Source organism: Syngnathus floridae, chromosome 2 (assembly GCF_059516105.1).
Source record: "Syngnathus floridae isolate MCC-2025c chromosome 2, RoL_Sflo_1.0, whole genome shotgun sequence".
Lineage (NCBI taxonomy): Eukaryota > Metazoa > Chordata > Actinopteri > Syngnathiformes > Syngnathidae > Syngnathus > Syngnathus floridae.
Window position 1 is genome coordinate 10,453,327 of NC_142414.1, and position 26,993 is coordinate 10,480,319.

The following is a 26,993-nucleotide window of genomic DNA, read 5'->3' on the forward strand; positions in this document are numbered from 1 at the left end:
GGCTTGCAGCAGACAATTGTCACAGTGGACTGAAGTGATCCAGACCCAAGGAAAAGTAAAAGAAGTTTTGTCATGGGACACGTGGCATGATTCCTTCCTGTGACTAGCTCCAAATTAGCTTTTAGATCATTCAGAAGCTTTAAAATGGCATTGCTGAACATATGTCATAATACTTTATGTTGGAGAAGCCCCCCAACACCTCTCATCATGCCTACACCTACGTACTTGTATGGTGGAACTATTTAAAGACTCAAAATCAGCCCTTTGATAAATCACATTGCGCCAGCTAAATCAATCAAAATTAACTGCAGAAATGTTTGGTGGATGCAATCTTGGGTGCACCTGTTTAGTTGACCAACTTTTCGACTCTTTTATGTAAACAATGACTGTGCTTGTTTTTGTACGTGCTGGTAGAACTCCAAACTGTTTGTAGCAGACAGTCCTATCTTGTGCAAATGAGCCCCCCGCTCTATCTGTATTGCAACATCAATCAGAACTACGACTTTTCATTACCATGACGAAAAGGGGTGGAGCTGAGTCAGGAAAAAAAACTGCAAAATGTCCCATTGATACTGTCACTTTAATCATCTAGTATACATTGTCATGATGTGGTTTATCACAACTATAGACATCATTTTCAAGTGACAAATGTCTTCTAATTTCCTTCCAACAGGAGACTATGTGTTGATGACAGTATACTTTGACCTCAGCAGAAGGATGGGCTACTTCACCATTCAGACTTACATCCCGTGTATCCTGACTGTGGTCCTGTCCTGGGTCTCCTTCTGGATCAAGAGTGATGCCACACCGGCGAGGACAGCCTTGGGTAAGCTGCACATTTGGTGCAACTGGGCATTATGAATAACATTTTTTGTTTTTAAAACTTGCTACCCATCAGTGACACTTGCTTTTCCATTAGCATTAATAATTTCTTTTACTTGCATGATTAAGTGTCCCGCATGTTGACACTTTGTTTGTTGCTGTCTTTTGGATGATGAGTTCTGCCTGGAAGTCTTATTGTGGTAAGTGACTTCATTATGCCTGCATGTTTGTGCATATCCACAATATGTTCACAAATACCAAAGGGATAACACAAGTTGTATTCTAACAAGTCACTGAAAAAAGATGAACACAACAATTACAAATCCAGACCATTATATTGTGAATCTGTGTATATTATAAATACTGTATTTCTTCAATAAATCAATATTGGTGAGTAGGGATTGATATGAGCATATAAAATGTAAAAGTCAAGTACGAAAAATCGTTAGTCATTGCACTCCAAATACACCAAAAAAATGTCAAACTGAATCAAGTAATCTTGATGCCATGTGCTTCAGTTATCATAATTAGATTTACTGTGGCGCATTTTCCATTTCATTTAATCAATTAGATTGATAGCATGTGCAGTAATCATACCGGTAAGTGTAAATTTCTTGTAACCAGAGTAATCATTTGGCAAAAAATCTTGAGTCCACTGAGTTCCCAGTGCCCCTAATCAAGCGCTGTCACAGAAATTCTGTTAAAACTTCCCTATGGCAATAAAGACAGTATTAAGAGATTAAAAGACAAAAAATCACATCATGCACTGTCTGCTGTTAGCACATTCCACGAGGCATCCCTGTTATGATTGTTTTTTTCTTTTCACCTCAAACTGTAGTGTCATAATACAAAACGTTTTATGTTTTGCTGAGCTACTACCGCCCATAACGTAAGGCAAGATGGCAAATCACTTGAGCTATAAACGTCAAAATGTTGACCTTTGTGTGCCTGCCTCTCAGGCCCCCCACACATGGGTATTTCTAAATGAATTTTTGATGAGTTTTGACCTGTCTGTAAGCAAACATTCTTTTTGTGAGGACGCTGTGTTTCAGTGGTAGACATGTTGTTTACCAACTCAGATGTTGATGGATTGATTCACAACCATTGCACCCATGTCTACATGTGTGTCTTTGAACAAAACCCTAAACCCCGGGTTTCTCCTGATGGTATGTTGTCAATAGAAAAAAAATGAAGAAGCAAAGTGAAGCGCTTTGAGTAGAAAAGCACAATATTTATATAATTTATTTTTAAAAATATTTTATAATTTACCATTTACAAAATTACAAATTTTTTTAAAAAAAAAGCTTTGAGAAAGTCAGACCTAACTGTGTTTCCTTTATTTGTGGACATTTTTATTTACTTACCATGTCCACTTTAAACACCTTATGTGTGGTGGACATTTTGTGCTGCAAATGTACTACCTGTGTATACGTGGACATAATAGCTTCAGTCAACCCGTCTTTCAGGCGCAATGAAAGGCAGCAAATGCTCCCAGCGTATAGGCGGTGTTGTGATACACGGCCACTTTCTGAGAAAGGCTTGTGATCACTTCCAGCGAACACAACAAACAGGCAGCACCAGGAAGCGAGTGTCCCACCCCTGATAAACACCCCCATTCAACTCAGCGACACAAAGTCATTTACCCTGCCTTCTCTGGTTCACCGCCTCCATTTTCAAGTGATGTCTGAGAGCTGATCTCGAGGCCAGAGGGCAAGAAGAGGGGAGATAAGAGGAAGAAAAGGCAGACATAAAACAAGGATGCCAAACAAAGTGGGACCCAAAATGTCAGTAAGAAGGAGGAGGCCAACACTCAAATGAGGAAGGCTGCACAATCCCATCCTGAGCAGCAGCGCTTAAAATGGTCGTGCCGCCAGGTGGCATTTGCAAAGAGCTGTCACTCAGCCACTCCTCATCCAGGCAGGACATTTGGGGAGCAGCAGGTTGGGAGTAGGAGAGGCGAGCTGGGGTTGATTCTTGTTAGAGCTCAATCTGTGCAGCTCAGATGGAGTTTAGAGGTATAGGGCCTATGATGGGAAATCACACAGCTCGTGACTCTAGTAAAGAATGTGGAAATTAAGGAACTGTAGAGTTAAATGAAAAAGTCCAAGAACTACAACTAGTTTCGCTACTGTGAGACATAAACACATATTGATGTTTAAGGTGCCATGCAATATGTATCGTATATTTTAGAATAGGTCTCTTATCTTTGATATCCTTTCTGGTTTATCCTGTCTAATTTAGATAGATTTGACATGATATGGGTTGGCAATGAGCAGGAGGCAGTTTTTCAACCTATTGTTATTGGTCTGAAACAACGGTGTTATATTCACTATGTAAATAAGCTGTGCTCCAATTGAGTCTCTGTTGTCCTTAATTTAATTTGCTAGCGTACGTGCTACAAATACATTTGTGAGTTTGAAATCACGTAGCCACACACAATGTAGGCTACACACGCATTGCTCTCAGCTGGGCACGGGAACTGTGACTGACAATTGCGCCGACAGCCTGGTCCCCCTGGGAAAAAAAAATTCCCACCTCCATGGTGATGCCCAGCGACCTTGCGGCCATTAAGCAAGCATTTTGAGTGGCTGACCACTGCAATGTGAGCGGGATTGTTCTCCTGCTGATTCTCGATGTACTGGATGCACTCATTGAAAACATAAATAATATCGGTACACCCCCATGGTGACGAACCCACCAGAAGAAACTGATACTGTTCAGATGATACGGTACAGAAAAAAGGCTCAAAATTAAAAAAAACATTGGTCGATAAAATTAAATCTGACACAAGATGAAGTTCTGGCACAGCTTTCATCAGATAATCTATCTAAGGTTTCCCAAGAAGAGCCATCATTCACACAAATGCTTTTCAGAGGCAACATGTCAAAAAAAGCAGACAGCGCTCCTCTAGGGAAGAGATGGCAGAGATAAACTTTGGTGGTATCGGCCCTTCAAACTGGACTCCAAGGTTTTTTTTTTTTTTTCAAACACAGGTGATCATGTGTTTCACAGCAAAAAAAAAAAAACAACCTACTTTTCTAGAGTCAACACATTAATGCATAGCCCAGTAAACTGCCTTAAAGAAGTGAATGATTATGGCAGGGTCAGTGGAAATAATGCCAGACTGAATGCATAGCAGATGTGGCTTTAAATCACCTTTAATCAGATTAAACTACGCTTGACAAAACTGGCCAGTTGCATGTTATAAACACCATTAGCGAAAACGAGGCCAGCAATGAGGAGCAGCATTTATGAAACTGTCAGTATTTTTAAGAAGAGTTTCTATGTAGAACACAAAAATGAAGTGAAATTGAAGTGAATTGAGCGGTGATATCCTCTATGTTTGAAATGTGAAAAAACAGAGGAAATAAATCAGTTCCATAGTCAAACTGTTGCGATCATGACATCAGTGGTTTTTATATCTGATGACATGATTTGAAGACAACACCTTGTGTTTGACCCGACCTATTTTTCACTTAAAATCATTCTTCATTGGCGATGACAGCACCAAAATGAACACAGAAGTCTCAAGTCTACCATTTCAAAGAAAAAAATACAACCAATCAAGTTAGGAGATAACGATATAAAACTCACTAGCAAAGGTTGCAAGCAAATGTTTTGTAACCAGTGCTCCACTGCCATTTGTGGGAGATGGAAACCAAGCCCTGCCACAAAAACAGCAAAAATCAGCTTGCAATCGACATCTACTCCAAAAAGGCTTCGAGTTGCCTATACTTGCCATAGGATTGTGGCAACTACCTTTATATACGTAGAAATGAAATTCCTCCACTCCATTCAACATACGTAGCTCCCTGGCACCAAGATGCAACAAGTGGGTGCCAAAATAATTTATTGATTTAGCCAGAGTACAACAGAAATGGCAATATAAGATTCTTTACGTCAATAATGTATAATTGCTTTTTAAAAAAAAATATTTGAGAATGCTAAAGCATGAATATGCAGTGATTCACTATAAATTAAAGTTACTACCATTTCTCTTAGATTGATCTGTTAATAATTTTGCTATCTTGGTGTTTTGCTACAACTGATGATTTAAAAACTCTATCAGATTCATTTATAAGTACTTGGAAATAACAGCTGAAACATTCTCTTGTCTCATATTCATCTCAAGGTGTCAAACTGTTAAATATTTTTAGTCTGCAGAAAAAAAAAAAGGAATTTGCCTCACTGTTCCAATACTTCCGGAGCGATGTGTGTGTTCTGTCACTCCGTTGCCTATTTTGTCACACCACAGGTTCTTTTCGGTAGTCAGTAGACAAGGTATCACCTTTGTTGCCATGGCATCACTGAGAGACAAGTTCCAAAGAGTGAATGAACCTGTGAAAATAAGATTAGTGGATTTAATTTGATGGCCAGAAGCAACATCGTGCCAAACACCCCTCGCATGCACTTAGATTTGAGGAAGAGTTCTTCATTTACCTTAAATGTAATGAGCGAGGGGAGAAAATCTAAGACGATCACTCGACCAGTCGGTAGCTCAAAATAGAAGGGAGCAACTCGTCTCTATGGAAACGCTGGGTGAAAACAGCACCATGAAAGACATGTAGAGAGGGAGATGAGAATGAAAAAGGCTGAGGAAAGAAGAGAAAAGATAAGAATGAAAAGCCAGAGACGGTGATTTGGCCCACATGTGCATTTATGACTATGTGCAACACTGCCATTTTCCTGCCTTTCGTTTGCACCATTCATTGACAGAATTTATTTTACTTAAGGTCTCGCGGAGCCCTTTTTAGCAATCTTTCTAATAACGGCATGTTTTGATGCAGGATTCATTCAAAAAAAATCATGAAAACACTTCAAAGCTGCCCTTCCATGCCAGCAATATCGATGTTGTGATGACAGGATTATTGTAAATGTGTACTAAAGTGAAAACTTTAAAAGTGCACAAATGTATTTAACTTGAGAAACCTTGCAAATAATCTCCTCAGGGCTGACAGCAGCAGCACAATGACGTTTTTTGATCACAGTTAATAAGTGCTCTGATTTAGTGTGTCTTTGAATGCCTTAACGGTTGTATGATTTGGAAACTAGTCCAAATATTGGGGATTGGGGGTTAATATCCTTCAAAAGTGTAATTAATTATACAACTACTGTGATCACAACCTGAAGTCACAAAGCTTTGGTGTAAGCATCCCTCACCCATGCTTTGACCTTTTCAGGCATCACCACGGTGCTGACCATGACCACATTGAGCACAGTGGCCCGCAATTCCCTGCCTCGTGTCTCCTATGTGACGGCAATGGACCTGTTTGTCACTGTCTGCTTCCTGTTCGTCTTTGCTGCCATGATCGAGTATGCCATGCTCAACTACTGCTCTAGTCCGCGCAGACCTCCAGCAAAAATGCAAAAACTGGTAAGCCACTTACGTCTTCATTCCGGTCAAACGCCACGGTTCGTCTTTAGGTTCATAACGTATTCAAAACAACAAATCCGCTTTGGAAATATAGTGTGAGCCATTTAATGAAGACCAACGATGCTCCAAGGAGTTCTGACTTCACTAGTGGAGCCTGCGCTGAGGAATTGGACCCATCTGTCTGATCAAAAGGGGTCAAGTGCTTTATTATGCATTCATGTTCATTTGATCAAACATTCCAGATGTGACTGTGATTCATTGAGTCACAAAAAACACATTGGTGTGAAACATCGCCACTCAGAAACTATATTGAGTGCTGACTGAGGCTGTCTCTTTGTACGTATATAAAGTGCACCATGCTAGCGAGCTCACCATGTCTTCAAAGGTGCATGTCGTTATGAGCAAAAGTGTGCCACTTGAGAACCTTTCTTGCCGTCACCCAAAGAGCGCTAGAAGCTCAATGCGTGGGAGTTCTCAAGGCTGCTGCACCTGTCACCATTGATTCAGTGGCAGCAGCACACGTCTACTTGTCAAGCTGCTGTTGCCATTTGGTCGGGGGTGTCGAAGCTCACGGCTAATAACGACTTTTGTTTTCGACTGAGCAAGTCACACAAAGTTGAGCTTGAGCAACATATTTGAGAAACCTGTAGCTCTCTGCTGTACTGCCTCTGTGTGTGCGTTTTGGTTGTTGCGTTACGGGGCGGGGCCTTTTCATCACTCCATGTGAAAGAATGTGTTTGCTGTTATTATTATTGCTGCAAAGCCCAGGTCAGGGCTCCTTTAATTGTTTCTGTGACTTCCAAATAATTGAGACAGGAGTTAGTTAGTGTACAAAGAGAAATGTAACCATGTGGAGCACCAACGAGAGAGTCAGTCACAAGTACCTGTTGACAGCGGTAAGAAATTAAATTTCTGGCAATATGTCTAAGACCTCCATATAGCCCTATTTCAATGAGTCGCAGCAACAGCAGCAGAGTGTGAATCTGCATGCTGTTGAAAGCAGATGTAAAATCAATAAAACAGCCCAGAAGATGCTTAGTCAAGGTGTTGAACAGAGTGACAGTAGCATCATCAGTTCCCCTCTGACTTTTATAGGGAAACTAGCGATGATCGAAGCAGTTAGTAACAGATGCTGTAATTCGTCTACTGATGACTCTCGCAAAGCATTTCCCCAGAATGGATGTAATTGCAATGGGTCTCCAATCTTTTACTTCAGTTGCTCCAGGCTTTTTTGGAAGAAGAAGTGAATAATTGACTGAAATAGCTTCGAGTCAATACCTTTGAGTTCATGAACATTTTCTTTCAATACTCTCTCTCTCAGGTCATCGGGCCAAGGTGAAGAGTTGAGCTTAATGTTTCTAAGGTTCATCGAGTCTGATAGGAACATACTCAGGAATGGACCTGCACACATCATCACGCTCACAATATCCACTAAAAAAGACATTTAACTCAATGGCAAGGAATGGAGAAGGGGGGGTGCGCTTTGTCTTTGATTCCCTGCCCATTGTCACATTTAAACCTTTACAAGCTTTCTTGGCATTTCCTGAAAAATATTGATAATAAACTTTATCCTTTAATCAATTTTTTTTTGCTCTCCTCTGATTTGACCATAATTCACATCTTTTTTTTTCCCTAACAAACTCAGCATTGACATTTTTAAAAACACAATTTTCCTCGCGGATGCATTCCTTCATCTCACTCAACATCCATAAATTGTTATTAGGGAATATTGTAACTGATTTTGTTTATGTGATTTTACCTTCATTCAACAATAAAAAGGATGTTAGGGTGTCAATTATTTCATGAGGGGTGTCACATGAGTTCAGAAACAGCTAGTCAATAGTTTGGAACTCGCATCATGTTTCCTCCCTCCCGTCTTCGGTCCAGGTCACTCTGTCCTTGGTCACTGTCTCTTCCCATCTCAGCATGGACCTGTCACATGGAAATAGGTGGATGACATTATTGTCAGATTTCCCCAGAGCAGGCTTGCAGGTGGATTTATAGGCGTCTGGTATGTTGCCATCACACATCTCTGGGGTGTGTGCCAGGCGGGTTTAACAGTTCACATATTGGTCTAGTGTAGGCAGGTGATCGGACACATTAATTATTGGTTTGTGATTGTCCATGCAAAAATAATGAAACACAGGTAATTATTGTGTGAATGTTGGGAGTATAGTCTGGGCAGAAAATAATGTGGAGGCAGTCATGTCATTGCAAAGCCGTAAAGCACATGCAGGATCCTGTCAGGTTACAGTGGAGCTTCCAATATTGAACAAAGTCTAATCATTTATTGAATTGAGTTATTTATTTCTTCTGTCTTCATTTCAAGCGTCTGTTGGCTGATCAGCTTCCTTTCGATTGAGCAAATTCTAGCTTTGCTATGTGTTGCCAATGCAAATATTATTTGCCCATCACATTGAGAAATCCAAGTGCCGGCGTTGAGTCTTCCTCCCCCTCCCCACCACAAGCACACACACACGCACACACACACACACACACACACACACACACACATGCATGCACACGCACGCATACACAAAACACACACACAGATGAAATTGGTTTCCTTTTTTTTTTAAACCAATCAAATTTTAAATTCCACACTCTGCTCTTTCATATTCGAATCCTCAGAGAGACATCAACATTTTTCCATCGTCTGATTGGTTCAGCTATGTTTATCCCTCTGATTGGGTGGGCTTAAAACTTGCACCTGAGGCTGACTTTCAGGAGGACGATGTCAGACATGATTAAAAATTCATTTTTAAGGCACACGTTTCAAGGGAAAAACTGCACATTATGAAGCTTGGGTAGCCAACATTGTTGCTGGCTGCCTTGTTGAAGCTGGAAATTATATTTTTGACTGGACCGGTTAGCTTACAAAGACAGACAGACAGACAGGCAGGACCAAAGAAAGGAGGTCTGCTGCATCGGTGTAAGCATCTAACTTGAGTGCAATGTATTATATTTAAAGTTTTGATATTGATCAATGTTGCTTGTGAAATGCTGTATTATAGTGTAGCAGTGTGAAGATATATTGCATGCTAAAGTTTATTGTGTTGCTTGCTTTAGTGAAAATGGTATTAATGCTCCAATACGTTAAATATCTCTTATGAAAATAAATTAGCGGTCAGATTAATATTGAACCCAGTGCCCAATTGTTGCTTGGCAGGGATAATATACGTACCTCCTTCCATGGAACTTTTTCTCGGTGCTGATTGCAAGTTTATTAGTAGATTAATAGAGATGTAGAGATGACGAGTGGGTACTGTGTAATGTAATGAGTGGAGCCGGCCACCTGTTATTCGATAAAGTTAACTGAATAAACTATTTTTTTGAATCTCAAACACAGTTATATAGTAGTGTTTTTGTATGTTTGTATTTGAGAGGTGTCTTTGGTGACGTTACTATGTTGGAATACTGCCTTGTATTGAGCTTTCATGTGTCACAGTACCTGCTGGCATTCATGATCTCCCCCAATGAACTGTACGGCCCCAGTGCCGCCAGCACGATCATGACACTCCCAACATCATATTTGATTGAAAAGCAACAAACACTTGTCTGTATTGCTTACTTGGCAGCCATCACACACACACACTAGACACCATCAGAACCAAATGAGTTTACCTTGCTCTCATCAGACCGCAGGACATTTCAGTAATCCATGTCCTTATCTGCTTGTCCTCAGCTTTGCTTACAGGTTTTCTCGTGCATCATGTTTTGAAGAGATTTATAGCGTCTGACCTACCCCTTCAATTTTTGTACCAATGCTGGCAGTACCACATCAAATCTCCTGCCATTTAAGAGAGGAGTCACCTTCCACGGTTCCACCATACACCAAACATATTTCAGTTTATCCTCACAAGTCAGAGCATGTAATCAGTCTATTAGAGGCTCGTATTTCGAAAAAGCACTGTATTTATTACTGGTTTACTATATATACTATCAGGAGACCAGCATGAAATTGCCAGGTGTGTACTGGTCCCATGCATACAGTAGGTGTGGGTATATGCGTGCATGCGCGCTACTGCTTTCGCAATCTGCCATGTACAGTAGCAACGCAATACTTGGATTCTTGAAAAAAATCTCCACATTTTTCTCTCCTTCTACAGACATATTCGTCCTTCAGCACGGGTCGACTTCCTCGTCGACACATGATGCCCACGGGCAATGCTCTTTTCTGGCAGGACTATGACGATGACTGCCTGGACCAGTGCCTGGATGGGAAAGACTGCAAAAGTTTTTTCTGCTGCTATGAAGAATGTAAAGAAGGCGGCTGGAAGAAAGGACGCATCCACGTGAACATCAGTGAACTGGATTCCTACTCTCGGGTATTCTTCCCGACTTCTTTCTTGCTCTTCAACATTGTTTACTGGGTCAGCTACCTCTACCTCTAGTCACACTCCTGACATAGAGCATTGGAGCATCTGGATTTGTCATGCTGCCTCTCGAATTGAGGATAGTTTCTTTTCAGAATCAAGGGTAAGGAGGGACATGAGCAGGAATGGACCGAGTAGACCACAGACATCTGGGTGGCAATGCAGTATTTTGACCCACGAGGTGGCAGAGCACCCATAGTGCCTTCTCTAGTAAGGGTGCACAAGGTCACCGCAGCATTGCTGTTTTTATTAGCTCATACATCACGCCGCCGCATGCCGTTTTTTTTTTCTCTATGGTTCTGACTACAGGAAATGGTAGGACGCTCACCATGCATTTTGTGGTACTTTACAAATGTAGTAGTGCTCAATAATAACAAAATGTTCCTAGAATTATTGGTATTTTTCCCCCAAAGACACCTATCAAACAATGCAGTTTACATTAAAGGGATGCACAAAAGCTGCAAAACTACAAAGGGATCTTGAACGAAACTGGTATGTTTTGTAGTAGTGCAGTGGTAGTAGTCGTAGTAGTGAGGTCCACCCATTCAGTTCCACTTGGTCAAATTGTTTGTCCCCTAATGAAAAATAAAGGGAATTTCTAATGGCCTGCCATTTGCGGGACCCTAAGATGCCTCTCGTGCCCGTCCAGCAACAACCGAGGTGCCGTAAAATACCTACATATGTAGGCCAAGAAAGAGAGAGAAGTGCTGAAAAATGGATGAGGCTGAATTGTTGGGGATGGAGTCGTTCAAACAGTCACCACAATGTATAATGGATAACACGTGTGGAGACATACATACAGTATGGACACACACGAAAGCCAGTCTTAACTTTAATGTTGTGTTTTGGCTTTGTAGAACACACACACACCAGCTTCACTCAGTATGTGTGTGTGTGGGTGTGTGTGCGTGTGTGTGTGTGTGTGTGTGTGATGAAAGAAATGAGTTACTGTATGTGTCTAATGTTTCCTTTTTCATAAAAATGGAATATAAGTAGGCTGCTAGTGAGTTCCAGTTTGTGAATTTACTACGTATTGATCAGGCCTCTGAATAAGTTTGTGTCCAATTCAGAGGTGTTGACTTTTTGTGCTGACTTTTGACCACAAAGACCCCCCCACCCCCCACAACCACCCACCCACCCACACACCTCTGGTATTTCTACTACACTTTATAAGTGTTAGGCCATCTAGATAACCTAATAAAACAAAATGACTATTTTTATCTTTATCAGCATTTACAAAGATGCTTTGAAATCTGAGTACTGAGCTTTGGTCAGCATTAGCAACCCCCTCGCACATATTAAAAACTTAGACGACATTGCAAATATTACAATAAATGTATTCTCACTTCAACCTCTAACTTTAAGCTACAGTTATATCGCTCACATTGTTGGGGGGGGGGGGGAAGGCCAAGCTGATCATGGATCAGTACTCCCAGAGAAAACCTTATGTCTTTTAACTGGACAAGTATGTTTTTCTAGTGTGTGGTACATTGCTTGTATGAATAAATAATGTTTTGGTCAACTATTACTCTGAAGTGTCTTTGTGGGGAAAAAAAACATTTCACTTCATAACCAAAACTGACAGAGGCAATCTGCCCTTAGACAACTGATGTTTAGTATAAACTGAAATACTTGCAAGCATTTGGACACAGTTTAACAGGAACGGAAATACTTGTAATGATTTGGACACTACATCGATCCATATAGTTTGCCATTCTTCTTATTGATATAATTCTCAAATAGGGTTGAGCCCTCCGGTTATTTTTTTTAATGTTATACACTAGCATGGCAAAAGTCGCGGAAAGTTAAAATGTTTTAGTCGTGCCATTTTGAAATAGATAAATAAATGCATACATCCCAATATATTTACAACCCTTCAAAATTGTAATTTCACAATGTTCCAGTGTTTAAGTTGCAGTTGACTTTTGGGCTCAGCCTGAAATTTTTTCATGTTCTTGTGGGTACTGAGAGAGCTTGTGTGAAACGCTGATTCCAAAGTACAAAATGTGATCCTTGTCAAAACTGGAGCAAAGACTTATTTACATATTCCAAATGTATCAGGGCTCAACCTGACTGACTGTGGCGACGAAAGTGAGCAAATGGAAATGAAGATGAGTGAGACTGCAATAGATACTATTATGGAAAGTACGAAAATGTTTGTGTAGGCAAAATGCAAGTTTTAACATTCAGTTTTCATACTATAGGAATGTAAAAAAAAAAGGCTTTTCATATGAATCATTTATTTTATTACTTGGGTTCAACCCCAATACGACTCCTTATATCTTCCCTTCGTCCGTCTAGTGTATATTTTCCGGCATTGTGCTTCTTTTCACTGTTGTCCTTCCACTGATGAATGGATGGATAGATTCTATTCGACTGCTACCTTCAAAATGATTGATTGGCTGCTTCCCCAAAAAAGGCAACCACACAGCATCACCCCATCCTTCCTGTTGATTGCCAACATTGTGACTTTGCCCATCTGGTCGGCTTTGTTTGTCAGTCGTATATATATTACTGACATGAGGAAAGAGGAAACAAAAATAATTATATATGCGCATGTGAAAAAATACCACTCCAACTGGAAAATCGCTTCCCTTGTTCATGACATTCTGTTTTTTCTTCTTAATTACGCTGATTAAATATATATATATATATATAGTATATAGAAGTGGCATTCTGTCAACATAGCAGGCTGTTTAGAAACTTTATAGCCTCTTTTTGGAGACAAATGATATATTTAAGCCTCATACCCCATTTCTGAAGCCACTCCGGATGAATTTGTTTCGAAATGCACACTGCCTTTCTCTGTCTCTTTGTGTTTTTGTCACCGGCGTGTGCCACAAACATACGCTGGTTTTCTGCGTAGTCTCTGCACTGCAGCTAATCTGTCTGAGCCAGACACCCCGCAGACTGTATTTATATCCCAATCAGATCGCTATTCAGCTTTCTCCTCTTTCCACTGTTTCTGCTCTTGTTTCCGCGGGAGTACGACATAAATCACATTGTATCCGCATTGTAGTGCAAGTAAGCAGGTGATGAATCTCTAAAGAAGTGATTTTTCAAACAAAAAAGCTTGTGACTACCTTCACCTGACTGCTGAACTAAATGATCTATATAATAGCCTAAAAAACAACCAGTGTTGCAAAGTTGACTTTTTTTTTTGGGATGTTTTGAACATTTTCAAGGAAAAACTGAAATATGGCACCAAGACCAAACTGTGCACATCTTTTTGTTGTGTTCTGTGTCCTGGCCTGGGTGGATTTTTTTTTCCAATCAAAGAGCGATCTTATTTCATATTGCCACAAGCAAATCAATTTTTCATTTCTTTTGGATTATTTCAACAAGTTCGACCTGGTTTGATGTTTCTTCTTATGGAAAATATTGTACGTGCGGCTGAAGTACACTGTCCAGTTTTATTTTTATTTAGGTCTGAATGTAATTTGTGTGATTTTGGATGATACGAAGAAGTCAGAGTACCTGAAGAAAAGCATGGGGCAGGCAAAACTTGAAAGGCTACGTAAGGCTAACCACTGAAAGGCAGTGAAGGCGACTGTCCTGTATGTGCTCCTAGCATGTTAGTCAGACTTTTAACCTTTAAAGCACATATGCCCTTCAGACCACTTGTTGTTCAAAGCCAAGTAGCACGCACAATCATAGGTCACATGAATTATGCATATGGAGTTAAATGGAAATTGGGACATTTGTTGTTCTAGGCATTTTTTTTCCATGATTGAAGTCAGTGAGGCGTAGGAGTGGTGAATTTCTCACAGCTGGAGTCTCACATCCCAGCTATGAGTTGAACATGGCTTGTCCCCCACTAAATTTCACCCTCACCAGGGGATCAACACTTGTACCCTCTTGCACAACCTACAGAATGTTTCATTTTCCGTTTTATCAATAAGTGTCAGAAAAATATGAAGCATTCTCACAGTTTAATCTCTTAGTTGGACTAATCAAATTTGAATTCCGCTATTGCAGGAGTGGCCAACCAGTCAGAGACTATGCGCCACATTTTTTACTGTGTTACCGCAAGGAGCCACATCATACACATGAGCACACACGAACTACCACATACCATATTGAACTCAAGTGAAGCGAACATGCACAAAAAAAAAAAAAAATGTTGATATGAACGTAAAGGAGCCGCATGAAACCAGGCAAGGAGCCACATGCGAGCCGCGGGTTGGTCACCCCTGCGCTATTTTAACGTATTTGACTAACCTAAGCCGTTCAGTACATACATGCTGTACACAGGGTTTCATCACGTACGGTAAAATACATGCATTCCTATCACATTCCATTCTCATTACTGCTTCTTGCAAGGAAGCTGAAGTGGCTGGTGTTGGCTTAATGCACAACATCCCATCATGTCAAATTTGATAATGAATCTACCAGAAATGTGGCTTACAAGAATTGTCTTACAGTATAATTGAAGAGACTGCACATACCTCCCCTATATGCTGCAATGTATTGGCTATACTTAATTTGTCTCCATTTGGTAGCCCAGCATTAAAGAGGAAACGATGGGAAGTTGACAACAGGCATTTCCATAATTGGATTTGGTTTAGGCTGGTGTCTCCGGCATGTGTTGGTGACCGTTTTTTGTATGGCACCTCCTGACACCCAAGCTTACAGCTCGGTTGTGAATGTCTGACAAATTGTTACTCAGCCATACCTGTTCTTGTGCATTGGGGGTGTAAGGCCATCAGCCACTATTGGCAATAACACGCATTTGCGTCAAGTCCATGTTATATGTCTTTGCCATGACAACTCAGTAATAAGATAAATAAAAACGAATTGCATTAAAGCTTATGAAGGTGAATTCACACACCCATCCATCCATTTTCTACCACATGTTCGGGTCACTGTTAAGATAGCGCTTACAATCCTAATTGGTTGCTTGTCAATCAAGACATGTACACAAGCCACCATTTGCATTTTCATAAATTGGTTATGAGGATTTGGGTTAAGATGGTTATGAAACACTGAGGAAGTTAAGTCTATTTTCAAGTAGTATATAGAATCTATACCCATGACAAATCTCAGTGATATGCAAACAAATGTACTGCTCTTTTTCTTTTGGGGGGGTGGTCATATATTATGAGAGGCGTATTTTCTTCATTAAAATAAAAGAAATTGGTGTAGCAGTTGAACCATTTCTCATCTTCCCATCATCACTAATACCAGTGGCCTTGGGCCCTTAATCTATTCATCTATTCTTATCTCCTTATTAGATCATTAGATACTGCAGCAGTAAAGCAAATTTTAAAACCTGCAGCTAGACTTTTAACCTCCATTTTATTTGCCCGCTCAAACTGAATTTGATAAATATCAAATCTATTTCAGGGCATTCTCTTTCTCTTGCTGTCACTTCAGTAAATATCCCGAGGAAGTGGAATGGTGGTTCTGTCCCTGAATTTTTCCAATATTGCCGTGGCATGAATGTAGTGCACTGATTCCCATTCACCATTTTATTGCTGACAGTTGGCAAAACAAAGCTTCGATTTGTTTTGTAAAAAAGTTGGTTTGCAGAGACTGCTTATCAGAAAAGTTGGAAGAGCCGAACAGTTATAAACCGAGGTGGTATCAAGGAAAAAGAAAACAAAAAATTCTCAGATTAAACCCCACTTCAACAAAACAAAAAAGGAAAAAACTGGGTTCCATTGAAATTATTAGCCTAAAGAGAAAGCGAGTCTCTGGGCAGGCTGCATTCACTAGGAGAGCTAATAAACTGAAGAGCTGAACATCCATGCATACATTATCTGGACCATTTCTCCTCAGGGGGGCACGGGCATGTTGGAGCCTATTCCAACTGACTTCGGGCAGTAGGCAGGGTACACCCTGAACTGGTTGTTGGCCAATCGCAGGGCACACATAGAGGAACAAACATTCTCGCCCACACTCAATCCTACGAGCAATTTCGAGTGGTTCATTGGCCTACCATGCAAACTCCACACTGGAAGGCCAGACGGAGCTGGAATCGAACCCTTAACCTCTAAGGTGATGTGCTAACCAGTGCTCTACCATGCTGCCCAGCATAAAACACATTTTCGAAAAGATTTCCCAAAGCATTGCACCAAAACTGCAGAGTGGGAACAGCTTTCATGACGACACATGAGAATGCAGCACTTCTAATTGACACAATTCTTTTTTTTTCCTTTTCCTGACTTTTTGGAGATTTGGAGGACATAGGTCGAATAGCGAATATTGCACTCACTACATCACAGTAAAGCAATACAAACTCAATGACACACAACATGAATACATAAAATAAAGTAGACAATAATGCCAAAAAAGAATGGATTGCACCCAAAAAGAATAGAAAGAATATTGTATGGTGTCAGAATTTTAACACTCATCATTAATTCATTTTGTTTTGAGGAGCAAAGTCATTAAGCATGAGGATGGTTGCTGTTACTTATTATAAACCAAGTGGATAATGCATATGTTTTGAAATGATGATTGCCAATAAAGCAGAAGTGCGTAATTTGTCTGACTGATGCATTCAGATGGGCACATTTGATATTAATCAATTCTATGAATTATATGTAAATTAGGAAAGGAATTAGATCCAACATGGAGAGTTGTGTCTTTACGCAGATCCTCTTTATTATTGTTTGTATTGAAAATATGTTTATACATGCATGTACAGCATATTGTTTTGGGGTGTTCTTCAATGAAATATGTGGTCAAACTAAGTGGAAGGTATATATGTTTTTCTATTTAAATTCTTTAGTTGTTATTTCTGATGAACTTGCATTGGCAGAAAATAGCCCAGAAAATCACGTAATTCAAAATGGAGTATTACTTCTGCATTATATGAAATGTTATTGATTTGATATGATCAAATAAGCAGCAAGGTCTGCAGAAGCTGGACAACGATCCTGATCATATGAATCAGTTGCAACAGGGAGATGTACAAAACATGCAGGACACCACACTCCAAGGAACGGAATTGGTGACCCCTGGTTTTGAAGTAGGACTGGCAGACACTCCAAGCCTTTCAAAATTCAAGCTTGATCAATTTTGGTGTGTTTTTCCAGTCGTAGTCCATTGAGAAAGTGCAATAATAGTGCAGTTCAACGTTTGGGTCATGAGCCAGCATTTAGGAATCACTGAAGACACACAGGCTTCTCCCCAAGAGGGTCCACACACTGTTTTTCAGTCAAGTTATTATTTGAACACCCAGTGTGACAAACAAAGAAAACGTTTTAGCAACACAAAAACCACGGTGACAGAGAAAAAATGAAAAGAAATGAATGGATTCTTGCTGAGCTTTTAACGACCAAGATGGCCGAAGAGAACATTTTCCTTGTTTGAAAAATCGACTCCCAGAAAGCCCTTCAATGTTAGTGTTGTCAAAAAAAGAAATGTGATAAAGACTGGGAATGAGAAGTCAGTTGGTGAAACACTTTGATAAATTGCTCCAGGTAAACAAAATTATCCCTTAAAAAGCTAACACAAAACCTGTCCCGACTAAATAAATGTGCTTGCGATACTATGAGGTAAATTGTCTTATCAGCGCTCAGAATACGTCCACACTAAGCGCTAACCCTTTAGTGGGGATATTCTTTAGCAGCTTGAAGATAAATAAATCAATTCTTTGTTGAAGTTACTTGATTGAATACGACAGCTCTGGTGGCAGGGAAGGTTGAGATAAGAGCACTTTGTGATAGGAACATTTATCACGCGGCAGTGCAATCGCACGTAGCTTCTATTCCCACGTGTCAATTTATTAAGTACACCTAGATAGAGCCCGTGCATTATAATCAAACAGGGACTCGAGCTTCCTCTTAACACCTTTGGTTGATGTATTTTGCATGTTTTTTTCTTTTGTTTTCATTGTTTTCCTTCAGGTAGACCACTTTAATTGAATCATGCATGACTACTGACACAGAACAAATTTCTTGGCTAGCACAGTGACTCTACAACAGGCACCAGAGGAATGATGTAAAAAGCTTGTGCATCTTATTTTTAGGGGAGATATCTGGACTTTTAAAAGAGAAAGGGGACTTAGAGACCTACCGTTGTGCAGTGTGACGTAAAAGGTTTAAATAAATCATGTCCCCTCTTAAAGGCCCGGTGCTGTAAACCTGAACCAGTTGAAAAAGAAAAAGAATGGAACAAACATGTTCCCCAAGTCACTTCAGACCAGAAATGACAACATTGTGCTGCACTACGGTTTGGATTTCCAAATCTGCCATTTTTACTTTGTAATGAGTAACTGCAAAACTTGTTTGACAGAAGCTTTAACATGAACACTGACTTGACTGTGGAAAAAAACTTCAATAACGGTTGAATAAAAATTGTACTATATACGTATTTAAAAACAGTAATTCATTTTAAAAGTCAAAACTGAACTGCACTTACGTAGCAGTGATACTTTCGCGCACTGCTTGTAAGAGCTGTCATACCACTAGTGATACTTGTCCAGATTACGAGGTTCTACTGGTTTATTATTGTATCTAGTACACTAGTACCACCAGAGCTGCAGCTGCACTGTTCACTCCTCCAATCCTTCATGCCTCCCAATTATATAACTGAACATAAGTGTGACCTTCAACCAATTACTGTATGTAGAGGTTTTGCACCACCTGTTCGTAAAGGTCAAAATCGCGGTAATTCCGTCAAAAGGGAAAGAGTGTAGGATCAAAAATTACTTGGAGTGATAATTAATGCTAAACTACGCAGAGCCATATAAATACGTTGAAAAGCAAATGTCAAAAGACATAGCTATCCTTTAGAAAGCCAAGGATGTCGTCAGCCATAAACCATACAGTGTATGACTTACTGTGTGAAGAGTTAACTGCAAAACCAACACTCAACTTGTTTTTAAGTTGCAAAACAGAGTGATAGAATATTAGTTCAATTATTCTCAAATTTAAAACTGCACGAAGTATGAACAAAGTACACAATTTATTTGCCAGAGTAGAACCTCAGATTCATCTCATTGTCATCTCTCATCGTTTATGCTTTGTCAGTTTTAAGTCCTGTCTTGTCTTTTATGTTGTCTTGGGTGCTTTTATTTTGTAGTAATTGTCTCCTATTGGTTCAAAAGCTTTACTTCATACCCGTGTGTTTCCTTTATGGTGAATGTATCCTTGACACTCATTAAATAAAAATCAGGTAAAACTAAATAAATTGTAATTTGGTTTTATTAGTGTGACTGATGTGAAATTTTCTTGATTCCGTTTTGAAAACATGTAGGTAAACTGCTTAAAGATTAATTTTATATCTGCTTTCTTTTGTCTGTTTTTGGTTTATGTTAGTATGATCGAGCAACCAATCAAATCAAATTGTTACCGTAAGAGTTTACACTGATACTTGATTGCTCTTTCTGCGTTTTAGTCTCATATCTCAAAAGACTCAAGCTTCAATAAACATGGTGAGTGTGACTAAAGTAACTCCACTGTAGTGTGACCATTCTGGTATAGTGCCCAGGGCACTATCCAGGAGGAAACAACAAACCACCATACATTAAGATGATGGACCCCTGGGACGACCTGCTAAGTGAATGCCTCGGGCAACAGAAGCCCAGTAAGGAGAAGGAGCCAGATGGACTGTCGTGGAAAGACAGGCCCCTGCATGGCATGTACCACCGTCAAGTGCCTGACATTGAGAAAGCATACCAATGCCTTGAAAAGGCTGGACTACATGACAGCATGAGTCTCTTAACATTACAGCAGCAGGCCCTAAAAACAAGACCAGCAGAGGCTGGGGTCTACCACATCAGACATGATCCCAGGTGTAGTGCAAAGTAGCACCAGTGATGGTGCAGCACAACACAGCCGGGTGAAAGATACTGGCAGGTAAGGCATACATGGAGTGGCATAACCAGGTAGCAGGAATAGTGTACCAGAATATCTGTACCAAATATGGATGGATTAGAGGTACCAGAATCAAGATGGCAGCCAGGCCATGATCCTGTTGGACTTCCAAATCCAGATTGACAAGATGGTGATAGTCAACCAGCCATAGTGTTGGATGGACATTAGAGGACAGCAGTCTTGTAGATGTAGCAATACTGAATGATAGTGACATGTGCAAAATAGAACGTTAAAAGCTGGGGAAATACCAAGCGCTGAAGGAAGAACTAGAGAAAATGGCAAAAGTGGTGCTACCAGTTAATCAGGGGAATTGGGGGAGAATACCCGTGATTTCATTGCTAACATTTTAAAGTGGGCAATTCAACAAAATATTTAAAGCTTTGCTAATGTGAAAACTGTCTATTCTGAATTTTCAACAAAAAAATATGACTTTTTAGAACTAATTGTCCCTCGCATTGTCCCCCAATAAAAAAAAAAAAAAATCTGATTACTTCTGAGTTAACCATGCATGCCACCTGAATTTCACATGCATCGTAACCAACCACTTGCCCATGTACCTCAGTGGTAGAGGCCATACTTTGCATGCATGAAATCTTGGGTTCTATCCCCAGCATCTTCAATTTTTGGTAGTTCAATCTGAATAGATTACCTGATTGATGTTAACCATGCATGCAAATTGAACTTTACATGCATCGAATAGAATCCATATCTCATGGTGACCAGGAAACAACCAGCTGCTAGTAACAGATGGGAAGGTAGCTCAGTGGTAGAGCGTATGCTTTGCAAGCATGAGGTCCTGGGATTGATCCCCAGCATTTACATGTTTTGGTAGACCAACCCGAATGGATTACTTCTCTTTATTTAGGGTTGGGCATCGCATAGAACCACCATGACGGCCGGGGACAGCCCACTGGCCCATTGGCGGTTGGGGTTGTTGCTCAGTCGTAGATCGCATCTTTCACAAGCATGAGGTCCTCGGCTCGATCCACACCATCTCCATGTTTTGGTAGCTCAATAGGCCGGTTGGGGTTAGTCGTTAGGGTGTAGGGTTCAGGTTGCGGACAAGGACATGGGGATGTAGCTCAGTGGTAGAGCGCATGCTTCGCATGCATGAGGTCCTGGGATCGATCCCCAGCATCTCCATGTTTTGGTAGCTCAATCTGTTACGTGTCATTGGGGTTAGAGTTTAGGGTTAAATTTTAGGTTTAGGATTTAGGGTTAGAGTTTAAGATTAAGGGTTTAGGTTAAAGTTAGGGGTTAGGATTTGGTTTGGATTTAGGGGTTGAGGTTAGGGTTAGGAAAATTAGGGTTCAGTTTAGGGGTTAGGTTTAGGGTGTTAGGGTTAGGAGTTAGGGGTTAGGGTCTCCATGTTTTGGTAGCTCAATCTGAATAGATTACCTGTCTGTTGTTGAGATACCCATGCATGCAAACTTTCACATGCAATTGCATACTAGAAGCACCTATTTCATGGTGGCTGGGGAACAACCAATAACCCATTAGCAGATGGGGATGTAGCTCAGTGGTAGAGCGCATGCTTAGCATGCATGAGGTCCTGGGATCAATCCCCAGCATCTCCATGTATTGGTAGACCAATCTGACTAGATTATTTCTTCGATTTTGCAGGTATTAGCGGTAGACATCGCATAGAATAACCCTGGCAGTTACCAATGCATGCAAAATTTCGCATGCAATTGAGCACTAGAAGCACCTATCTCATGGTGGCCGGGCAACAACCAACTGTACACTGGTAGATGGGGATGTAGTTCAGTGGTGGAGCGCATCCTTTACATGCGCAAGGTCCTGGGATCGATCCCCAGGATCTCCATGTTCTGGTAGCTCAATCTGAATGGATTGATTTAGAATTGGGCATCGCATAGAACCATTATGTTGGCTGGGGACAAAATAATTGTCCATCGGCAGGTAGGGATCGAGCTCAGTGGTAGACTGCATGTTTCGCATGCATGAGGTCCTGGGCTCAATCCCCAGCATGTTTTGAAAGCTCAATCTGTTAGGTTAGTTAGGGTTTAGGTTTGGAACAGACACATGGGGATGTAGCTCAGTGGTAGAGCACATGCTTAGCATGCATGAGGTACTGGGTTCGATCCCCAGCATCTCCATGGGTTAGGGGTTTAGGGTTATGGTTAAATTTTAGGTTTAGGATATAGGGTTAGAGATTAGGATTAACGTTAAAGGCAGTGCTTCTCAAATAGTGGCGCGATATCAAGGGGGGCGTGTGTGACACCAGGGAAAGTGCTTTTCTTTTTGCTGTACTAGATTAAAGAGTAATTAGACATCCACTTCAGTAGGTGGCGGTATCACTGGAAGAGTGTGCGCAAGGAGTGTGTCAAACTCGAGTCCTTGGGGCCGCATTCCAACATGTTTTCCAAGATTCCCTCGTTAAGTGCACCTGCGTGAAAAGTTTTAGCTCCTGCAGAACGTGAAAATGAACAAAATCTTTTCACGCAGGTGTGTTTAACGAGGGTAACTTGGAAAACATATTGGAACGCGGCCCCTCGAGGACTGAAGGTTGACACCCCTGGTTTTAGTGAAAAGTGCCACACCCGCCCTCACCCCCACGTTCTTATTGGCTGTTTGATCTGTGACGTCACACGGACACTCCATTAGGTACACCGCCATTTTCTAATAACAGGACACTTCATTAGGGAAAAATCATGGCCAAATCTTAACTGAAAGTGACAAAACATATGGGAACGCGGCCCCTCGAGGACTGGAGGTTGACACCCCTGGTTTAAGTGAAAAGTGCCACACCTGCCCTCACCCCCACTTTCTGATTGGCTGTTTGATCTGTGACGTCACACGGGCACTCCATTAGGTACACCGCCATTTTCAGGTGTACCTAATAACAGGCCACTTCATTAGGGAAAAATCATGGCCAAAGCTTAACTGAAAGTGAAAAGTGCCACACACACCCTCACCCCCACTTCCTGATTGGCTGGTTGATCTGTGACGGTAAATATTGAGCTACAAAAACATGGAGATGCTGGGGATCGATCCCAGGACCTCATGCATGCTAAGCATGCGCTCTATCACTGAGCTACATCCCCATCTGAGAACAGTTCATAGGTTGTTCCATTTGGTAGCTCAATGTTTTAGGGCTTTAGGTTTAGGGTTAAGCTATAGGTTTCAGGTTTAGGATTTAGGGTTAGGGGTTAGGATTTAGGGTTAAGGTTAGGGTTTAGGCTTAGGGGTTAAGGGTTAGGTTTAGGGGTTAAGATTAGGGGTTAGGGTTAGGAAAATCAGGGTTAGGGGTTAGGTTTAGGGGTTAGGTTTAGGGTGTTAGGGTTAGGGGTTAGGAGTTAGGGTTAGGGTTAGGGGTTAGGTTTAGGGGTTAGGTTTAGGGTGTTAGGGTTAGGGGTTAGGAGTTAGGGCTTAGGGTCTCCATGTCTTGGTAGCTCGATCTGAATAGATTACCTGTCTGTTGATGAGTTAGCCATGCATGCAAACTGACTTTCACATAATCATATACTAGAACTAAGCATGCGCTCTACCACTGAGCTACATCCCCATCTGAGAACAGTTCATAGGTTGTTCCATTTGGTAGCTCAATGTTTTAGGGCTTTAGGTTTAGGTTTAAGCTATAAGTTTCAGGTTTAGGATTTAGGGTTAGGGTTTAGGATTTAGGGTTAAGGTTAGGGTTTAGGCTTAGGGGTTAAGGTTAGGGGTTAAGGGTTAGGGTTAGGTTTAGGGGTTAAGATTAGGGGTTAGGGTTAGGAAAATCAGGGTTAGGGTTTAGGGTTAGGGTTAGGGTTAGGGGTTAGGTTTAGGGGTTAGGTTTAGGGTGTTAGGGTTAGGGGTTAAGAGTTAGGATTAGGGTTAGGATTTAGGGTTAAGGTTAGGGTTTAGGCTTAGGGGTTAAGGTTAGGGGTCAAGGGTTAGGGTTAAGATTAGGGGTTAGGGTTAGGAAAATCAGGGTTAGGGTTTAGGTTTAGGGTTAGGGGTTAGGTTTAGGGTGTTAGGGTTAGGGTTTGGTGTTACGGTTAGGGGTTAGGTTTAGAGGTTAGGTTTAGGGTGTTAGGGTTAGGGGTTAGGAGTTAGGGTTTAGGGTCTCCATGTCTTGGTAGCTCGATCTGAATAGATTACCTGTCTGTTGATGAGTTAGCCATGCATGCAAACTGACTTTCACATAATCGTATACTAGAACTAAGCATGCGCTCTACCACTGAGCTACATCCCCATCTGAGAAAAGTTCATAGGTTGTTCCATTTGGTAGCTCAATGTTTTAGGGCTTTAGGTTTAGGGTTAAGCTATAGGTTTCAGGTTTAGGATTTAGGGTTAGGGATAGGATTTAAGGTTAAGGTTAGGGTTTAGGCTTAGGGGTTAAGGTTAGGGGTTAAGGGTTAGGGTTAGGTTTAGGGGTTAAGATTAGGGGTTAGGGTTAGGAAAATCAGGGTTAGGGATTAGGGTTAAGGGTTAGGTTTAGGGTGTTAGGTTTAGGGTGTTAGGGTTAGGGGTTAGGAGTTAGGAGTAGGGTTAGGGGTTAGGTTTAGGGGTTACTTTTAGGGTGTTAGGGTTAGGGGTTAGGAGTTAGGGTTTAGGGTCTCCATGTCTTGGTAGCTCGATCTGAATAGATTACCTGTCTGTTGATGAGTTAGCCATGCATGCAAACTGACTTTCACATAATCGTATACTAGAACCACCTATCTCATGGTGGCTCGGGAACAACCAATGGCTTGCTCTCAGATGGGGGTGTAGCTCAGTGGTAGAGCGCATGCTTAGCATGCATGAGGTCCTGGGATCGATCCCCAGCATCTCCATATTTTGGTAGCTCAATCTGAATAGATTACTTCTCTGAGCGTTAGGCAGGTAGGAATCGCATAGAACCACTATAGCGGCCGGGGACAAACCACTGGCCCATTGGTGGATGGGGATGTTGCTCAGTGGTAGAGTGCATACTTAGTATGCATGAGGTACTCGGCTCGATCCCCAGCATCTCCATCTTTTGGTAGCTCAATCTTTCAGGTTAGTTAGGGTTAGGGGTTTGGTTTAGGGTTTGGGCTTCACATTAGGATTGGGGATGTAGCTCAGTGGTAGAGCGCATGCTTAGCATGCATGAGGTCCTGGGATCGATCCCCAGCATCTTCATCTTTTGGTAGCTCAATCTTTCAGGTTAGTTAGGGTTAGGGGTTTGGTTTAGGGTTTGGGCTTCACATTAGGATTGGGGATGTAGCTCAGTGGTAGAGCGCATGCTTAGCATGCATGAGGTCCTGGGATCGATCCCCAGCATCTCCATGTTTTGGTAGCTGAATCTGACTAGATTGTCTGATTTAGAATTAGTTATCGCATAGAATGAATATGGTGGCTGGGGAAAAAACAACCATCAATCTGCAGGTGGGGATGTAGCTCAGTGGTAGAGCGCATGCTTAGCATGCATGAGGTCCTGGGATCGTTCCCCAGCATCTCCATTCTTTTGGTAGCGCAATCTGACTAGATTTTCTGATTTTTCGGCATCGCAGAAACCGCCATAGCATCTGGGGACTAACCGCTTATTTTGTGGCAGTTGGGATGTAGCTCAGTGGTAGAGCGCATGCTTTGCATGCATGAGGTCCTGGGATCGTTCCCCAGCATCTCCAAGTTTTGGTAGCTGAATCTGACTAGATTGTCTGATTTAGAATTGGGCATCGCATAGAACGAATATGGTGGCTGGGGAAAAAACAATCGTCAATCAGCAGGTGGGGATGTAGCTCAGTGGTAGAGCGCATGCTTAGCATGCGTGAGGTCCTGGGATCGATCCCCAGCATCTCCATGTTTTGGTAGCTCAATCTTTACCGTCATAGACCAACCAGCCAATCAGGAGGTGGGGGTGAGGGGGTGTGTGGCACTTTTCACTTTCAGTTAAGATTTGGCCATGATTTTTCCCTAATGAAGTGTCCTGTTATTAGAAAATGGCGGTGTACCTAATGGAGTGTCCGTGTGACGTCACAGATCAAACAGCCAATAAGAACGTGGGGGTGAGGGCGGGTGTGGCACTTTTCACTAAAACCAGGGGTGTCAACCTTCAGTCCTCGAGGGGCCGCGTTCCAATATGTTTTCCAAGTTACCCTCGTTAAACACACCTGCGTGAAAAGATTTTGTTCATTTTCACGTTCTGCAAGAGCTAAAACTTTTCACGCAGGTGCACTTAATGAGGGAATCTTGAAAAACATGTTGGAATGCGGCGCCAAGGACTAGAGTTTGACACACTCCTTGCGCACACTCTTCCAGTGATACCACCACCTACTGCAGTGGATCTCTAATTAACCTTTGATCTAGTACAGCCAAAAGTAAAGCATGTTCCCTGGTGTCACACGTCCCCCCCTTGATATCGCGCCACTATTTGAGAAGCACTGCCTTAAACCTTAATCCTAATCCCTAACCCTATATCCTAAACCTAAAATTTAACCATAATCCTGAACCCGTAACCGACCGAGCTACCAAAACATGGAGATGCTGGGGATCGAGCCCAGGACCTCATGCATGCTAAGCATGTGCTCTACCACTGAGCTACATCCCCATGTGTCTAGTCTAAACCCAAACCCTAACTAACCTAACAGATTGAGCTATCAAACCGTGCTGGGGATTGAGCCCAGGACCTCA

The 26,993-nt window shown here is 41.5% G+C and overlaps 1 protein-coding gene and 11 non-coding genes across 13 annotated transcripts in view; 10 read left to right on the forward strand and 2 right to left on the reverse strand.

The window, feature by feature from the left end:
• LOC148401646 (gamma-aminobutyric acid receptor subunit gamma-3-like) overlaps positions 1 to 12,076 on the forward strand; it is a 48,193-nt gene extending 36,117 nt beyond the window's left edge. For both annotated transcript variants that reach the window (XM_088358582.1, XM_088358574.1), the window contains exons 8-10: positions 674 to 826; positions 6,003 to 6,196; positions 10,306 to 12,076. In XM_088358582.1, the coding sequence (XP_088214708.1) occupies positions 674 to 826; positions 6,003 to 6,196; positions 10,306 to 10,590 (632 nt within the window). In that variant the 3' untranslated portion in view covers positions 10,591 to 12,076. The remainder of the gene's footprint in view (positions 1 to 673; positions 827 to 6,002; positions 6,197 to 10,305) is intronic.
• A 9,072-nt stretch (positions 12,077 to 21,148) lies between these two features.
• trnaa-ugc (transfer RNA alanine (anticodon UGC)) lies at positions 21,149 to 21,220 on the forward strand. The gene has a single exon. It is a non-coding gene; the product is annotated as a tRNA-Ala (tRNA).
• A 250-nt stretch (positions 21,221 to 21,470) lies between these two features.
• Positions 21,471 to 21,542, forward strand: trnaa-cgc (transfer RNA alanine (anticodon CGC)). Its single transcript has one exon. It is a non-coding gene; the product is annotated as a tRNA-Ala (tRNA).
• A 362-nt stretch (positions 21,543 to 21,904) lies between these two features.
• Positions 21,905 to 21,976, forward strand: trnaa-agc (transfer RNA alanine (anticodon AGC)). The gene has a single exon. It is a non-coding gene; the product is annotated as a tRNA-Ala (tRNA).
• A 468-nt stretch (positions 21,977 to 22,444) lies between these two features.
• On the forward strand, positions 22,445 to 22,516 carry trnaa-agc (transfer RNA alanine (anticodon AGC)). The gene has a single exon. It is a non-coding gene; the product is annotated as a tRNA-Ala (tRNA).
• An 876-nt stretch (positions 22,517 to 23,392) lies between these two features.
• On the reverse strand, positions 23,393 to 23,464 carry trnaa-agc (transfer RNA alanine (anticodon AGC)). The gene has a single exon. It is a non-coding gene; the product is annotated as a tRNA-Ala (tRNA).
• A 1,638-nt stretch (positions 23,465 to 25,102) lies between these two features.
• trnaa-agc (transfer RNA alanine (anticodon AGC)) lies at positions 25,103 to 25,174 on the forward strand. Its single transcript has one exon. It is a non-coding gene; the product is annotated as a tRNA-Ala (tRNA).
• A 256-nt stretch (positions 25,175 to 25,430) lies between these two features.
• trnaa-agc (transfer RNA alanine (anticodon AGC)) lies at positions 25,431 to 25,502 on the forward strand. Its single transcript has one exon. It is a non-coding gene; the product is annotated as a tRNA-Ala (tRNA).
• A 75-nt stretch (positions 25,503 to 25,577) lies between these two features.
• Positions 25,578 to 25,649, forward strand: trnaa-agc (transfer RNA alanine (anticodon AGC)). The gene has a single exon. It is a non-coding gene; the product is annotated as a tRNA-Ala (tRNA).
• A 101-nt stretch (positions 25,650 to 25,750) lies between these two features.
• trnaa-agc (transfer RNA alanine (anticodon AGC)) lies at positions 25,751 to 25,822 on the forward strand. Its single transcript has one exon. It is a non-coding gene; the product is annotated as a tRNA-Ala (tRNA).
• Positions 25,823 to 26,091: 269 nt separating this feature from the next.
• On the forward strand, positions 26,092 to 26,163 carry trnaa-agc (transfer RNA alanine (anticodon AGC)). Its single transcript has one exon. It is a non-coding gene; the product is annotated as a tRNA-Ala (tRNA).
• Positions 26,164 to 26,838: 675 nt separating this feature from the next.
• trnaa-agc (transfer RNA alanine (anticodon AGC)) lies at positions 26,839 to 26,910 on the reverse strand. The gene has a single exon. It is a non-coding gene; the product is annotated as a tRNA-Ala (tRNA).
• Between the last annotated feature and the right edge of the window lie 83 nt (positions 26,911 to 26,993).